Source organism: Pollicipes pollicipes, unplaced genomic scaffold (assembly GCF_011947565.3).
Source record: "Pollicipes pollicipes isolate AB1234 unplaced genomic scaffold, Ppol_2.1 Scaffold_6686;HRSCAF=7923_pilon_pilon_pilon, whole genome shotgun sequence".
NCBI lineage: Eukaryota > Metazoa > Arthropoda > Thecostraca > Pollicipedomorpha > Pollicipedidae > Pollicipes > Pollicipes pollicipes.
This window is the reverse complement of record NW_023596921.1, coordinates 38,358,185-38,375,598: the sequence shown is the minus strand read 5'-3', so window position 1 is coordinate 38,375,598 and position 17,414 is coordinate 38,358,185. Positions and strand designations below refer to the sequence as shown.

The 17,414-nt window shown below is 51.3% G+C and overlaps 1 protein-coding gene across 2 annotated transcripts; it reads left to right on the top strand.

The window, feature by feature from the left end:
- On the top strand, positions 1–16,311 carry LOC119107090 (transient receptor potential channel pyrexia). Of its 2 annotated transcripts, none has more exons than XM_037230449.1 (2): positions 1–247; positions 12,479–16,311. In XM_037230449.1, the coding sequence occupies exon 2, from the start codon at positions 12,497–12,499 to the stop codon at positions 15,641–15,643; it is 3,147 nt and encodes a 1,048-aa protein (XP_037086344.1). In that variant the 5' UTR covers positions 1–247; positions 12,479–12,496; the 3' UTR covers positions 15,644–16,311. The 2 variants fall into 2 exon arrangements, with proteins under 2 accessions (XP_037086344.1, XP_037086345.1); XM_037230450.1 differs by lacking the exon at positions 1–247 and adding an exon at positions 3,924–4,124.
- Positions 16,312–17,414: the final 1,103 nt, after the last annotated feature.

Here is a 17,414-nt window from a genome sequence, read left to right as displayed (position 1 = left end):
ATACGTGGCGGTGGGGCCGGCAGCAGGTCTGCGCACCCGCGCGCTCGCGCGCGCCGGCGGTGGCGGCGGCTGTGTTCAAGGGCTTGATATCACTCAGAAAGGAAGCGTGGGTGGAGACGAACGGCGATACCGGTCTGAAAGTCGGCCATCTCTGCGGCCGGTGCGCGCTGGCTAGTGACGCGTTCTTGTAGGCTTCACCCTCGCCAGAGCACCCTGCTGGAAGGAGCGCCGCCGTCCGTGCATGAAGGTAATTATAGCGTGTTTACTCAACCGCGGCTTCTTGTCTGTTTACCATCGCCGGTTGCCTCGAAGTTCGCTGATGTGTGTTGTTTCCGCGTCCTGCGTCGCTACCGAGGATCTCTCCGACAGCCAACCGCGGGTAGGGAGGTGGTCCATGCTGTTATGCTCCCTCTTTACTGGACGACAACATGCCGGCCTTGGCGCAGCCTGACGCGTTTTTGAGGTGTGTAAGTACATTGCAGCGTGCGTTGCAACGGGCTTATCGCGTGCACGGACCGCTCCAGGCAAGTCGGGCGTGTGGAATGCAAATCACTCGTTTCAGCCTGATCGTTGGCTGCAACAGCAGCTCTCACTCGCTGCGCAAGAGCAGCTCTTTTGTGACAGACGGAGTGCATGTCCCTCGCTCTCCGTCCATACGACCCGCTCCCGAAGGTGCCTGGAGGGGCGGCGACATTTCCGATGACATGCCCTCAGTGTCTTTGTGCCCTAGCTTCCTATTGGCTTTTGTTTGTAAGAGTAAAACGAACGATAAATATTTAACAAAGGCTACCGGCTTTTCGCAAAAAATAATGAAATGGTTGAAATCCGACAACAAATTTGATTTGTTTTGCACGTGCCTGTATGTATGCTCGTGTGAAGTCGCTTCCCCGGACTGGGTCCGTGTATGTCAGTTCACCTTACGCTCCTTCGTGTTAAGCCTCACCAGTCATCCCCTGTTCCCGACATACGTGATGCTGAATGTAATGCAGGAATGTGTGTCGCGGAAACAAAATGCTCTTTTCTCACTGTAGTGGGGTAGAATTGGTGACCCGATTGCTATGATGAATCGTTCTTTTTTAATCAGCGCACATCTTTTTCCCCACTTTTCTCGGGCGTTTCCACAGCTTTTTCGTCTCCTCAAAATCCTCCGTTGCTCCGCACGTGCCAGGCAAAAAAAAACAACACAAAAAGCAAACAAACAAAACAGCATGTGTACTACTCTGAATGGATGGTTTTATGTACTGTGCATCTACTTAACGGGGTTTGTTACATATGCTCTGAACCCACCATCCAAAATGGTCCTATCCAGCCCATCGGATATGTCTGCCTACGGCCTTCTTGTCATGACTGACTGACTGACTGAAGCATGACCATGGAAGGCTTCACGTGTCATACAATGTACCGGCACGACGGCCCGGGGCCAGGTTGACCCTCATTGGCCGGTTACCAGCTCACGTTACCACGCAGTTTGAGCAAGACAGTTTGTTCGTCTCAGGACTCGTACCCAGTGTCTTTGGATTACGAGCCCAGCATACCCGCTGTTGACCGCGCGGGAACGAGCTCGAAGGGCACGGTACATTACTCGTGCTGCACCACTGCCGCTGCCCCCAGATTAGAACGACAAACACATATTAAGACAGGTAAGGCGGTCAAGGATTTCTAATAGATCCAACAATCTGGCCGGAAATAAACCAGCTGTTAGTTTGCTCAATGCGAGCATATCCATAGAATACCATCCCCGCCACGCGTATTCCGTTCGTTCGCATCCACCGTCAATCATCAGTCAGTCGCGACCCTAGAGAATCCACAGCCCTATCCACACAGCGAGCCGTCAGCCACAACCCCAGCAGCATCCACAGCACAGGGCCGTGCCTGGCTGCGCTTGGTGCTGTTGTGGACGCCGTCTGTGGCGCAGACGGTTTGTCAAGCGCCCTATACCTACCGATAGCGAAATCCACCACGCACCCATCCTTACTTCATGCTTTGTTCTCCTCGCAAGGAATTGGTTCCGTGTAAAAGAACACCCTATGAGGAGGAATTTTTCACTCCTTTTCCTATATTTATGTCAATTTTTCACTCCTGCCTGACATTGTCTAATCGCACATGCCAAACCCCAATTTCCCTTTCTGAGGTTTTCAGATGTCATCCAAAGCCGAGCTCACTTGAAACCACCAAGCATAAACGGGGCTCCGCAGAACCTGGACACCTATGGCTATGTCCTGCCTCACCTACATCTTAATCATATCTATGTATGCACAGAGCAAGAGGGCCAGGTACCTCCAACCCCAAGACCCCCAGCGACCCCAGCCGGTTGCATGCATTAAGTTTGGTTTGTTTACAAAATGCATAACAATCTGCAGCTTTGCGCCAAATACAAGGTTTTCACGCGTCCCTTATTTTTTCGTCTCACCGCCACATCACGGAGCAGAGCCTGGTGCAAACGCCAGCAAGGCCTGGTAGAGAATTTTACTCCACGTGCTTCTTTTTCCCGAGGAAAACTTGACCACTAAATGCATCACTCCGAAATGAATGAGTGAAGAAGTTCAAGAAATGTCTTTTGAATTATGCTTACAAGATGAAAATCACCATTTGAGCAATACAATTAACAGATTTTAAGTCAATCAGCTGATTACAAAATTTTGCGGGAAAAGTATCAGTCTTTATATTTATTTAGCTACTTTTGTTTTGTATTGATATCATACCAGTGTGTTACCACTTTGTTCTTCCTTCCTTTTTGATTGCCTTTAGAGGTACCATCTGCTGCTTAATATGCTGACCAATTTCTCTGCAAGATGTTCCAACTGCTAGCTTGTACGTATTTCATACACAAATTGGATAAATTCGCCAGCCGTCCAAATATGTTTGATATGCACCCAAGGGTGAACAATTCACAGGGAGTGAAGGAGACAATTTGAATCACGGAACTTATTTTTACCGCTATTTTTGCCGTCTTAAAACTTCGGTTAACTGTTTTTTTTGGTTCATGGTGGTGCTCAATAAGGATAAATCCAAGCTTTTCGAGTGACTGACTTAAAAGGCTGCCTGGCAAGGCTTGAAGTAGCCTTGCCAAGTGCTGCCTCTATATGGCAGCGTTAGGATATGCTGCCATACAGAGCCTTGGGACAGACCTGACGCAGCTAATACAGAAGTGTTCGATGGCAAAATTCTGCCCTGTGGAGATGTTTATAATGCGCACCTCTTACTTGTTTCGCACTGTAATCTCGAAGGTTTGTGGGCATGATTGATATTTATATTTGGGGGGTGACTCGGATGACTCTGTCTGCCAGCAGACCATGCAGAAGGTACTGAATTTTTGTTTTGGGGGAGCAGGAAGAAGCCGATAAGTCTCCTGCGGACCAAGTAATGGCTTACCTTACCTGCATTCAACACATGATTGGTAACCAGAGTTAGCCATTTTCTGTTTTAATGCATCGAGTTTTTCCATAAGACAGATTATGATGCCCTAAGGCATGCAATGGGCTTATTTTGTTTCACATTCTTGGTTATTTGCCCCAAATTTCTTGAAGTGGTCTCTCATGGCTGCTTTAACCAGATGTTTTTTATAGTTGTTATGGTTTACTGACTGGCAAATGACTGTACTGTATATATGCAGTATATTTTTAACACAGGGATGCTCACAGGGAAGCTGCATAGCAATTATAATATGAGTTAAATATACACACAATACACAGGAAGCTGCATAGCAATTATAATATGAGTTAAATATTGCTATGTACCAAATAGTCAGACCACCCCATTTCAAAGATGAAGCCAACATCTCAGACTTTGTCATTAAATATGAATAAACAAGCCCAAATGGATGCATTTGCTGCAGCTGAAAAGGCAAGCAGCAATACTGGCATGGTCATCTAAAAGTCATGTTATTTTTGGAGATGAGACATTGTTTTGTGGAACGTACCCATTATCGCCCCTGACATAAGGTAACCATGACCATCAAAATAAGTTGTTCAAAGTGATTTAAGTGTTTTGATTTGTGTGTGGTCAACTTTGTCTGATGTCAACAAGCATGCACAAATGAACTGAATAAAACTGCAAGTTGAAACCAGCCAAATACTAGATTTAAATATCATGTTCTCATCACTAGTGCTGCAGTCAACAGATAGGTGAGTTGAGATGATGTTCATCATATGGGCTACTCTAAGTTAGGTTAAGTTGGTCAAGTGCATGGCAAGTGGCAATAGGAATTGTGCAAGAATCAGTAACACAACTGGTGCCGTGATACAAACAGGTTATGCAGGATGAGATGATGTAAGGCCTCTTTAGGTTAGGCATAGGCTACTTTCATGGAAATAAGCCCTGGTATTTTGTAAGAAACAGTGTCAAAATGTTTGTTTTCCCGGACCCCACCTTAACAGAAGCCAGAAGTATTTCCATTGTGTTTGACTTGGTGATGGGCAGATGTGTAGGAGTCCAATGTTTTTTTGTTTGTTTGAGTGTTGTATGCTTGTTGAATTTTCTGTTGTTATATTGCTATTGAATTCCTTTGCTTTGTTTTGCTTTAAAAATGCTGTGGAAGGGAATTGAAAAGTGCAGCATCAAGTTGTTGGTGTGAGTAATTTGTTATGCTAATAGTACTGTCATGAAATTACTATGCTTTAACCCATGCCCGGTTGGCCGGCTAGATGCCCTTCGCTGGGGTGTGGGGGGGGGGGTCAATTTGAACCCCCTCTGAGATCTAGGGAAATAAGAAAGCTAGAGATACCAAATTTACAGGGTGTCTTGACCTATAGGTGAACTCACTGAGGATAAGGTTTCAGCTTCCTAGGTCATGACCTTCAGGTCGAATAAGGTCATACAAGGTCAAATTCCAGGTTGGTCTCCAAAGCACCCCCAGAACCTAGGCAACTGTCTCTAAGCAAAAGGTCACAAGCCCATTTGAGGTCATTGACCTTGTTTCACCCTTTGAAGGTCACAGTGACCAGAGTGGTACAAGACTGCCCTGCGTTTTCATTTGAATAAGCGACGAAGATTACGCTAGGCAGTATGTTCCCAAAACAAATGGTTCGACCCGGGTCGTCTTAGGTCAGTGGCCTGTTCTGACCTCTAAGAAGTCAATTTAAGATGTATAATGCGGTTCCTGCTATTAACAAATTCGAAATAAGCACCAGGAATTATCCCATACAGCAACCCTTAGAGTACTAAATCAGGTTGGTTTTGACCTTGGCCTGACCATCATACCTGACCTTAGGTCAACGTAATTTGCTCATTCAATATTTGCGATGCCTAAGAAAGCATCTCGAATATGTATGTCTTCGTCAAACACTCCGTTGTTGTATCAGATTGAACCATTCCTTAGAAATTACCTTCGCTGAAGCCATGGGCTGACTTTGATCTGCCATAGGTCAGCGACATTACGAGGTACATCCAAAATGTGTATGTCAAACGATCCGCTATGCAGTTTTCTACAGATATGCAAAATGTGGCGCGGCTACGCCGCGCCGTTCAAAAACCATTCGGGAAAAGCCCTTGGGGGGGTCAATTTGCCCCCCACCCCCACCCGAGCGCGTGTCAATGTATTCTGTTTCACTTTAATGGCCTAAGACGTTAAAAGCGAAGTAGTTTTGTCAGGTCTCTGATATTGCGTCCATGCCAACTTGAAACAAATGTCTTTGTTTGCTGAAGCATCAGTCACGAGCTGATAAGTTCCGTCTTTTGTGAATGGATTTTTTCACTCCCGCACAGTCTTTTTGCAATGGAATTTTTCACTCCCACCCTAGTTCAAAATCAATTCTAGCTGCCTGGTTCCGCGCCCCGGCAGCCAAAATTCGTAGCAGAATGTAATTATCAAGAAAACAAAAAGCACGCATCTCAAAGCTCCTAAGGTCTCAAAGCATGTGGAATGTCGATGGTGTATCTGTTAGCATGTGTTGTTTCTTAAACTTTAGTAACCTGCATCATGTTGCATGCCTGTTAGCGTATCGTTTTCAATGGTCGCAACCATTCACTATTTCTTTACATAGATTGCCTCAGAAAGTGTCTCCTGTGACTAATGTTTGGGAAACTTTATGGGGGTTTTAAGCTGCTTGCAACAAATATAGGGAATATTTCGACCGATGGCACATGTGTCTATACGTGATGCTCGGCTTGTGTGAATAATGGCGCTTAACGGTTCCGAATGATATAAGAAGAAATGAAATGTGAAGTGAAAATGAAGTTTCATAATGGGGGCTAAGCACCCATTCGAAGTTAAAATTCAACACTACAAGGTAAAAAGATCTGCTACCATTTCACTTACGTATTTTTCATGTTGCATAATGCCATACCGGGGGTACACCAATTTTTGTCTGCGTAGTTTTTTCATGGTTCTCTGGTTTCGCCCAACCGATCCCCATTCTTTGGATGTGTGCCAGACTAACTGTTTGATGTCTTTATGTACTGCTATGCCTCCCTTCCGTCAGAAACAATAGTTTTTACGCTCGTTCTTCACCTAACATACCGTAGCGACTTTTCTTAGGTCTACGTTCCGGAAACCTGTGGTTAGAAGGCTTACTCTCCGCAAGTCTATGTTCAGAAGGCTAACTCTCTGAAAGTCTATGTTCAGAAGGCTCGTTAGCCTCAACTTTTTTAGAATTCATGCCATGTATTTTCACTTCGCACCACCACGCAATGTTTTCTCTTCGCACCACCACACAATGTTTTCTCTTTGCACCACCACGCAATGTCACACGGGCAACAAAAAGCAACAAAAAAAAATGATGAGCTTCATAACACACAACACGAGTGCAAGTCATCGGGCCTCTTAAGGCACCACGATCGAAACGACGTACATGCGAGTCCCCGGCATATGCACAGAACATCTCATCGAAGTAGGTCAACTTCCCGAGCATCGGTCCCCATTTTCGAACAAAAAATTCACTCTGAAGTCATCCATGCATTTATGCAGCCACTCTCTCAGCTTTAAAGTGTTGCGTAAGCATATGAATAAAATGTTTCATGCAGACCTCGCCTCGCTCCTGTGTCCGGTCGTTCAGTAAGTTAGAGCCCATGCTTTCCAATTCACGCGCTGGTGGCGAGTTTCCTTCCAGTCGCTTCAGGCGCTTGCTAATTGCACTTGACTGGGGTGGCCTGTGGCCGGCAGCAGCTACCGTGCTAAAGATCAGGTGACGTCAGAGAGCAGGACGGACCGCGCTCACGATGCGACACGTCAAGATTTCACCGCAAAGTTCTGCCGTTGACAGCGAATTCCACGATCGGATGGTGCGGTCAGACATCAGGTAGTAAACACTGCTTACTATGAGCGCTGATTCCAGAAATCCATTCAATTATGATGCCCGGACTAGCTCTTTCCAAAACGGCCCATATTCAGAATGCCCTTTTGAACTCTGTGCGTAGAAAGACCGTGCTAGCACCTTTTTAAAAATCCTTTTTTTCGAAAGGTCTTTCTCAGAAAGCTGAGGTTCAACAAGTTTGGTTCAGAGGGCGTGCGTGCAGGAAGCCTATTTCATAGATCCTGTTTTCCCAATGTCCACGTTCACAGGACGTTTTTGTGGAGGGTCTACATTTAGAAGGCGGTAAGGAGACCTATTTTCAAAAGGCGTACCTTCCGAAGGCCTCCGTCCGGAAAAGCTTCTGCGTGCTTCAGGCCTGTTCGCGCTGGGCATGTGTTCATAAGGCTTACTTTCACAAACCTTAGTTCTGAACGCTTGCTCGCATGGGCTCCGTCAGAAAGAAAACGGAGGTGACGCCGCCCCTCCAAGGTTCGCAAACTTTTGAGAATACGCTTACGCGTTACTTGGCAAGAGACCTCTTTAAAAATATTAGTATCACCCAAACCTTTGCCCTCACAAGCTTTGTGCAGATAGGACCTCTCTACATTGGGTTTATAGAAAAAGCCCTTCAGAACACAAGCTTGGTATAAGTAGACCTGCCAAAACTAGGTTTTCGGAAAGGAGGGCCTCGGAGCGAATGCTTCCTAAACGTAGGGCTTCTCAACGTGGGTCTTATTAAAAAATAAGTATTGCGTGAATAGGCCTTCTGATTGAAAGGCGTACTCTCGAAACGCAAGACACTCAAAGGGAAATTGGGCCACCTTCACTACACTCGGAGGGAAAAGAACCTTCTGAAAATGGGCCTTAAACAGCTCTTTTGAAAATGGGTGAGAGACAGGGCGTTCTGAAATATCCTTCTTGTTCTCAGGCCTTTTGAAAAATAAGTTCCGAAAATAGGACTTTAACAAGCTGGTCTTGTGAGCTAACACCGGTCTGACATGCCGCCCGATGGTCCTTCATCTGCCATTTCAACTGGTGACGTCGGGTACATATGGCTGGTACCTTTGCTTGTTTTGGTCTCCTATCTCTGAACAGATGGGCAGGAGTACGTGATCCATGCGCATGTGACCCGATTACGTTAAATACCAAAGGGCATAGAAGATCGGGCTTGCGTACACGCTGAGTCGAATCGGTAAAGTTTCCTTCCCTTTCTTCAATAGCCCGCCACCAGTATCAAGCGTTGGTAATAAGCACGCTGCGAGATTCGCGTCGGCGTACAGCAGAGCTAACGACGTCCGCAGGAATCCCGGAGCCGATTATAGTTAGGCATTAGCGAGAACTTCAGCATTCGACGCTTGTTCCTGTGCCCATAATATGTCTCTTTCTACAGCGTGATTCTCCAGAAACTCAGCGCTTCGAGTCGCTTTGACAACAGCGTCAGCTGGTTAGGAATGCATTGGTATGGATTATGAGTAAGATGCAGGAGACAGCACATTGCTGGGTTTCGCATCGGCCATTGTCATCTCCAGGAGCTTGCTGACAGACGGCGCTCCTTGCAGACGGCGGCCTGCTGGCTCCGATAAGCAAACGGAACCAACGACAAATACAGCGCAGGAAGTTTGGGTGGTCCGATGAACCCGATCGCTGACGTACGTAAACGCAGACTCAAATAGCAGACGGAAATCTGGGGTCGTGCCCTTCTGCTCTGGAACGTTGTCGATGTTTGCGGATAAGTCTGACAGATACTTTTCCGCAAGCCCAAGTTACAGGCTGCCGACACTTCCAATCGCTGAGCTGGAACAATGACTAACGAGCTTGGCCGTTGAAAGCAGGTAGCAGCATGTTCTTCCAAACGTCTTGTGCAATATGGTTCGCAGGATAACTAGTGGCCGAGTGAGATACTGATGGGAGGCACACGCACATGTGGCAGCCATGGGTCGTGCGAAGATATCGCTCGGTGGCATTGAACACTGGGACACGGGAGACCGTAAGACCGCCTTGTCTCGGCTCAACACTTGCCAGTAAACAATGCAGGATTCGCGCCCACACCAGCGTAAGGTAACGCTGAACAAATCTTATACAAAGCAGGCATCACTTCATTGAAAATAGTACGTGTGCGCGACAGGAAGGCACATGAACTTGCAGATGCACTAACGTGGTACACGAGCGGCACTCAAGCACCGGTCCAGCCCCGACCACCGGCCATGCACCGGTCACCAAGCGCCGGCCGGTCGTGCTGTCAAAAAACTCAACATTCGGTTTGTATCACCTCAGCGTGTCTATCGTGGGTTTTCGTCTCTCGCAAAGAATATGCACATCCCAAATAGTATCATTAGATCACACCACTGGTTTTTCTTTCGCACGGGACACGTGATCGCTGCGGATAACACCGATTGAAGCCTGTGGGCCTTTTTGAGGATGAGCAGTTTGAAAGCACCTTGCCGACCGTGCTGGTAACGCCATTTGCTTGGATGCGTACTTTTGAGTTGTATTCTGTAAAAGTGGCAAATTACCTGCTACTCTGCTGCCGGTGCACTCTACCGCTGTCGCCCGCTTTAATGTCCAGGCCCCGAAAGTTCTTTGGGGATGCACCAAGGAAAGCACCACCTTCTTCACCTCTTCTGACTCCGGGCTACTGGAGTCCGTGGGTTGGCTCACGGACGGGACGTCTGGGAACACCATCGACGGTAGACGACTGACACCCTTGCTCTCCTTCACCCGGTGTTCACCTTCGTTCACCTGGTGGTGCAGCATCTTGAATTCCCTCTTGGCTCCTTAGAGCTCAGCCGTGACGGTCTCAACCTCTTCTTCTTTTTTGCTTTACCTTCAGATCAGGACGATCTACTCATGCAAATGTTTGGGAGGGTCAGGGGTCGAGCCAAGGGCTCGACACTGCGGTACCTTCCACGTGTTGTTTTAGCTTTTCCTCGATGTTATAATGCCCCAGCCTGGATTTAGGGGGCAAACCAGCATTGGGGCAGGGTCCTCAAATAAGGATACAAATAAATACCCCTGCTCGTAATGGTGTTTGTTGTCATGCAGCCCGACACTGACGCTACCAAATTCATCAGTCTGGCTTTTTATCTGGGCGATGTGTGCACATCCATGCCTACCATGTCACCGCATGAATTGATCCCATCTCGTTTCCTGGTATCCTAGACGAATTGACGCACGTTTTCTAACGCTTGGAATTGTTAGTCTCCGCAGTCAATTTCGGCCGACTGCTCCACCCACTCACATTACTGAGCCCTCGTCCGCAACACGAAGGGTACTTCAATTCAGGCAGTCGTAACACCATCCAGCCGAGGCCACGGTGCGGGCGTTCCTCTGCTGAGTCCGCCCCGCTCAGTGTGCCGAAGGCCTCCACGAGCTGACCTTGGGCCGGCGGGCATGGTCGCTGTCCGCTGTCCGGTCCGCTGTCGGCGCGTCACGCGCTGCGCCACGCATCACCAACTCGACCGCGTAGTCGAACACGCCACGGACCGCGACTAATGCGCCTGCAGCGATGGTTCCGTCCTGGCCCGATGACGTGTCCATGTGTCTCGACCGCACATGTGTCCGTAGGTCTCGACCCGCACATGTGTCCGTAGGTCCCGACCCGCTCATGTGTCCGTAGGTCGCGACCCGCATACGTGCTCGTAGGTCCCGGTTCGTGCATGCGTCCGTCCGCCCACGCACAGACCCGCGCACTGCGGTCCGCACGGCTGTCTGTGACCTTTATGACTGTTTGTTACTTGGAATGTTGTGCTTGTTCCGTTGAACTTCTGTCAGAGCGCCTGAATCTCATGGCGTGGGATCACAAGCTCCTGGCCGTCCGCCATGCTTAAGACTCACTGTAGGGGTGCACCGCCGGGACCTGGAGCGCGCGACCCATCTAGTCTACGTGGAAGGTCACTGTCGTACCCGGTCACGCTTCCCGACCTGCCCAACCGCACTCAAAAGAAGCGGCACCACACTCTGTCAGCGGAGAACTGCGACGTTCATCGAGCGGCCTCCCCGGCGCCGTTCGTCGCTCAGCGCTAGTGACGGCGGTCTACACGTGACACAGACGAGCTCTTTGACGGGCTCCGCCGCGATAACCCATGTAATAGCCCGCGCTCGGCTGCTGGCACCTCATAAATAAACCCGCGTTAGCGCAAAGCTGTACGCGTTCTTTCCAAAGCTGGGAAAGAGCCCCTTGCGAGCGAAGCGTGGGTATCGGCCACAAATTGTTCGCTGTGTTGTGTAGATGCGTTTCTGTTCGTTTCTGGGGACTTCGGTGTGGGCGTCTGCAAAGAGTTGTGGAGGATAGGCAAAATCAGTACCCAGGTCCAAAGCCTGGGTACTACAAAGGGTACTACAAAGCACAGCTAGAGGGCTGCTCAACAAGCCATCAAACGCGGCATCAGAATATCTGATGACATATAAACCCCAGTAAACTGTATATAATTGGGTTGGAGGCATATCTGGAGCCTGATATAAGGATCAAAGTTATATCTCTGGGAGTTGTAAGCGACCTGGACAATCAGTGGACTAGGAACGTTAGTTTTACATTTGACCCGGGTTGTCCGTTTTCATTGCATTGACTGTTAGGATAACTACATAAACCATGAAACGGGGTGTGGTTTTGGAAAGCAAGTCCGAGGAAAATCTGCAAAAATTGGGTTTCTCCTCGCATTTGACTCGCTTTCTGTTCAAAGTTGAGAGTGGGGGAGGAAAGGAAGGGGGGGGGGGAGGGCGCCGGGGCCCCAACTGAATTTGAAACCACGCCCCTGGCACGAAGCGATTCGCACAGTCAGACCCAGTACATAGGCTCACAAACATAGCGTACAGTAATTCAACCGGAAATACGCCATCAGGCAGGCGAGCAGAGGCGGGCAATTTCCAGCTTGGCGCGCCAGTGTAATCAAAAGGCGTCAACAGTGATGTAGATCACGTTAATGTGAATCCGTCAGTGGTTAACAGTTGGTTGCAATGGACGCATGTCAAAGAGTGTACCAAACATATCCAAACTCACCGTCTCCCAGCCTCATTTCATTAGCGTCGTGCCAGGTGCGTGGCGCGATTCTCTGGTGGCGACATCAGTCAGTCGGCGACGGTGCCGGGTCGCGCCGTACGGCTTCCACCGGCCTGCGTGCGTATCGCATGGCTCCAGCGGGGGGCGCCGCTGTCGCTTGGTCACAGCTCCTGACCACCCCACTCCTCGCCACCCCAGACCGCGCGCGCCTGCCTCCGTCCGGCCTCTCACCCAGCTGTGTCCACCGTTGCAGGTGCGGTAGGCGCCCGCCATGCCGCTGTCGCTGCGTCTGCCGCTGCGGCGCGTCGAGCTGGACGCGGCGCCGGTGGTGCGCAGCATGGAGGAGGGCGACACGCGGCTGGGTCGCTCGCGGCTGAACGCCACCGTCCGGCTGCGCCACCTGCTGCACGGGTCAGAGCGCCGGCGCAAGGCCGACCAGGAGTTCAGCGCGGCGCAGTCCACCGGCTCCATGGCCGACTTCGAGCTGCAGGAGCTGCAGGAGATGCTGCAGGAGCAGCCGTCGGTCGGCGCCCGCCGTTGGGACAAGTTCCGCTCCCTCTGGCAGCCACAGGACCTGGAGAACAACCTGAAGCAAATGCTGCGTCTGGCAGGCTGCTCGCTCCGGATCTTGGAGGCGGTCAAGCAGGAGGACAATGAACAGCTGATGACGCTGTGCGCCGACGACGAACTGTCACTGGTCGAGGAGGAGGTCGGCATGCTGGCCGGCTGCCTGTTCGGGCGGCCGAAGCTGGTGAAAAAGATGTTGAAGAAAGGTGTGCTGGTGTCGTCAGCGGACACGGACGGCCGGTCGGCCCTTCACCTGGCCGCTTTCTCGGGCAACCTGGACACGGTTAAGTGCCTGGTGAAGTACGGCGCCAACGTGAACGCCTTGGACGGCCGGCAGTCGACGACGCCACTGATCTGCGCGGCGGCGGTCAGCTCGGCTGACACGGTCGCCTTCCTGGTGGACAACGGCGCCGACGTCGACGCCGGCCTCGACCCGAGCGACGAGACGGCGCTGCACTACGCCGTGCGCGCCAACTCGTACACCTGCGCAGAGCTGCTGCTGAAGGCGGGCGCGCGCACGAGTGGCACCAACCCGCGCGGCGAGACGCCGCTGCACGTGGCCGCGGACTACGGCTTCGACCGCTGCATGGGTCTGCTGCTCAAGCACGGAGCCAACGTGGACCTGGTGAGCGGCACCGGCAGCAAGACGGCGCTCCACCTGGCCGTCGAGGACGGCAGGGTGCAGTGCGCCAAGCTTCTGCGAGAGTTCGGCGCGCGGATCGACCTGAAGACGAGCCGCGGCCAGACGGCTCTCCACCTGGCGGCCAAGGCGCAGTCCGTCGAACTGATCGAGCTGCTGCTCTCCTGGGACGCAGACATCAACGCCAGAGACAACGACCTGCGCACGCCGCTGCACTGCTCCATCGGCAAGCAGTGCCGCTCGCTGGACACCATCAAGGTCCTTGTCAACAACGGCGCCCTCATCAATGAGGGCGACATCGCCGGCTACACGCCCCTTCACTTGGCAGCGATAAACGAGTTCTCCAGCTGCGTGGAGTTGCTAATGGACCATGGCGGTGACGTAACCTTGCGCAACCGGGGCGGTGTGTCCTGCCTGCAGCTGATCAAACACCGCACCCCGTCCGTGCTGACCAATCTGCCCGACCGCTTCAGCAGGTCCATCCTCTTCTACGAGCGCGATAACATACCCAACAACAAGTTTGCGGAGCTGAAGATTTCTTTTAATCCGCTGATGTCTCAGGCAAAGGGTGAATGCCACTTTCTGAAGGCGCTGATCGACATTGATCAGAAACACCTGCTCAAACATCCGCTGTGCGAAAGCTTCCTGCATATGAAATGGATGAAAGTGCGCAAATTTCTGTTCTTCAACGTGTTTTATTACCTGGTGTTTTGTATTTTGCTGAGTGCGTATGTCCTTGGCACCTGTCCCGGTGACTGCTTTAACGTAGGTCGAGGGTTGCAACTGGGACTGTGCTCAGGAATCTCGTCGGAAGGGCTGGTGACTCTGCATGCGAAGTGCCATGGTTCTGATCCGCCGCCCATTCAACTGACGTGCTCCGCAAACAAAACCAATGCCCCAACGAGGCTGGATTTGTGTGACTGTGCCAAGTCCAGTTTTCAACTGCTGGCTGTGCAAAAGCCTTCGTTCTACACGGGCCTGTGGTACTTGCTCGTGGTCTTCGATGTGACATTAGTTTTCAAGGAGATTTTTCAGCTCGTTCAGGATCCTCCGCAGTACTTCCGCAATCCAGAGAACCTGGCCGAGTGGGCGCTCATGTTCTTTCTGCTGCTGATCGGAACGCCAATTTTCGGGGACATAGCTCTCTGGCAAAAACATTTGAGCGCTCTCGCCGTCCTCACCTGCTGGTTCGAGTTAATGATGCTGGTCGGTCGGCTTCCTCGGCTCGGCCTCTACATCCACATGTTCTCCAAGGTGCTCAAGGAATTCTTCCAGTTCTTGCTGGCGTACTGTTCGCTGGCGATCGGATGTGCGGTGGCATTCGTTGTCCTGTTCCAGCGATACGACCCGCTGTCAGACCCTCTGAGGGCTGTACTTAAGATTCTGGTTATGATGACCGGTGAGCTCGAGTTCGACGACATGTTTTACTCGGATGGCAACAGGGACTCGATCCTGGATCCTACCGCCTCACTGGTTTACACTGCCTTTATCTTGGTGATGACCATCATTCTCATGAATCTGCTAGTCGGCCTAGCCGTCAGTGACATTCAGGGCCTACAGAGAACAGCTAAGCTCGGCCGGCTGGTGCGTCTCACCGAACAGATATCCCACATCGAAGGTACGCTCTTTTCCAATGTGATTGCACGCCTACTGCCCAACAAGTTGCTGTCCTGGATCGCCGAGATGGCCCTCGTCTCGCCGTCCTCCTATCGGTACACGATGGTCCTTCGTCCGAATGATCCCAACGATCGACGTTTGACGCGCGACATCATGAACGCGGCCTGCCGCGTGGCCGAGACGCGCAACAAGCAGGCACTCCGTCACGCGAAATTCCGCCGCCAGATTTCCACCGTGTCGTGCGAGTCGGACGTGAACCAGCCGGTCCAGGGCGGCGGGCCGCACGAGCGAGACGGTCTCGCCGTCACCGAGGACATGATCCGAGACGGAAAGCTGCAGGCGCTGGAGTCGCAGATGGAGGTGGCGCAGTCGGCGTTGGGGGTCCTGCTCGCCGAGGTGCGCGCCGTCGCCAAGGTGCTGAACGCGCTCAGTGAGAGGCACGGGCTGCCGACGGTGCCGGTCATCCACACGCCGACCGGTGTGAGGGTCCCACCGACGCATGGGCGCGACAACGCGGCCTTTAGCCCCGAGGAGAGCCCCAACGTGCAACACAAGCCGGCCACGCCCTCTACGTCGATGGAGAGCGAGGCTTGATCACCGGGACTGGACGGCGTGGCGGAGGGGTGTCGCGCTGATAGGACTGTACGTCCGGAGCGGGACGTTTGAACGCCCGGACGAGATGTCTGCGAATGACGATGGTCGACCGTCGGAGGCGGACACCGCTGGGCAGTGACGAGCGTCCGTCGGGACTGGGGGACTGTGAGTCACGTGGTAGTCACGTGACGTCACCGGCCGAAAGGGTCGCGACCGTGCCTCCGAGAGTGTCGCGCAATCTCCCCGGGGCTTTGCGGGTCTGCGTGAAAACGGCCGGCTCGGTTGCTTAGTTGCGCTTGTGCACATGTACTTAAGGTTCTCGTTGAGGTGGTTTCGAAGATGTCGACTCGGTCTGCAGTTTACATCGCCTTTCCACCCGCGCATGGTGCGTGCCTTAAGACTCGATTATGTGCCCAGTATCACTTTCAGGAATGTCGTAAGCTTCCCCGAATGGATGGCCGCTTGGCGTCGTTGTTGTTTTATATTGTTAAAGACGACGCACTCTGCATGGGAAGTGTATGTGCACGCCACGGTTTTATCATGACGTTGCGTTTTCCTTTCAGAGTAAGGCATGCAGCACACATGTGAGCCTCTGTTGCGCTTGCGGGAACACCCCGATGTACTCAACCCGTATGTGATGAGCTGAATAGACGAGCTGTGGCCTTCTTATGACGGACGGGCGTGACGTGTACGTGTTTCAACGGTCGACAGAACCACAGAATGGCCTGGTTGTCCTCAGTGTACAGTTTTCGATCGCAAAGTATCAAAATTAGCAGGCCACAAGAAGACGGAGCCAAGATGGCTGTGGTGTCACTTATCCCATCAGCTAAATTTGTGAGGCGCTCCATCTATATACGCTGCGGGCACGCATTGTGCTGACGGCTGGTTGGGTGCCGACCGTCATCCTCTCATGCAATCTGATTTATAGTATTTTGAAATAAGGGCGTTGAAAAGCGATAGCTATTCAGAGTTTGACCACAGACTACGTTGCGCGGAGATGGTAAGAGGTAGGCGGAGCGTAACCGAGCCGCACCAAGGCAGGTTTGGACAACGTACCGTCGCGATTAGGTGTCGTAAACGATGCTGAAATAATTGAGAAAATATGTTTCAAGGCGTTTAAGTTCCGCGCCGCTTTGGCTTCCTACCGTGACAAGCAACTTGCCCGTTATTTGTCACATCTCTAGCTCAATGAAGGACCGAGTGAACGTAAATTCTTTGAGACGTTATGGTGAGACTTTCACTGGACTCAGCGTAACCGGGGATAGAGGTTTCGTTTGGTGCAAACAGTGCGTAATCGGAGAGGAGGAACGAGGAGCAAAAAAAAAACAAATACGTGATGTGATTCTTGCGTAAGCGTGTCGATGTATGTTCATTCAAAAACATCGCCCCTTAGAGGCAATCCACAGTTTGTGTGGAAAAAACCCTTTACGGTCCTTCAGACTTCGGAATCCTGTAGGACAGCCCTGTGGGATTTTAGCATCCTGTAAAGCGGCATCAACAATCATGACTGGGCCTCAAGACGGTCCTGCTGGATTTTGAAATCTTGCCGGGCATTTCACACCGCCTATGCATACATCGACACTTGAGACCGTGAGAAATTTAATGGTTCCTGGACGTGCCATTGAAAGTTGTTGATCACCTTGCATAACCCGGAACTATCTTTGCACCGGACCATGATAAAGAGGAGCAAAGCACTTGACGGCACTTATTCTATCAACTGCATTTCAATGGAAAACCGAAAAGGACTCGCAACTTTGGGAAGGTTAGGCAA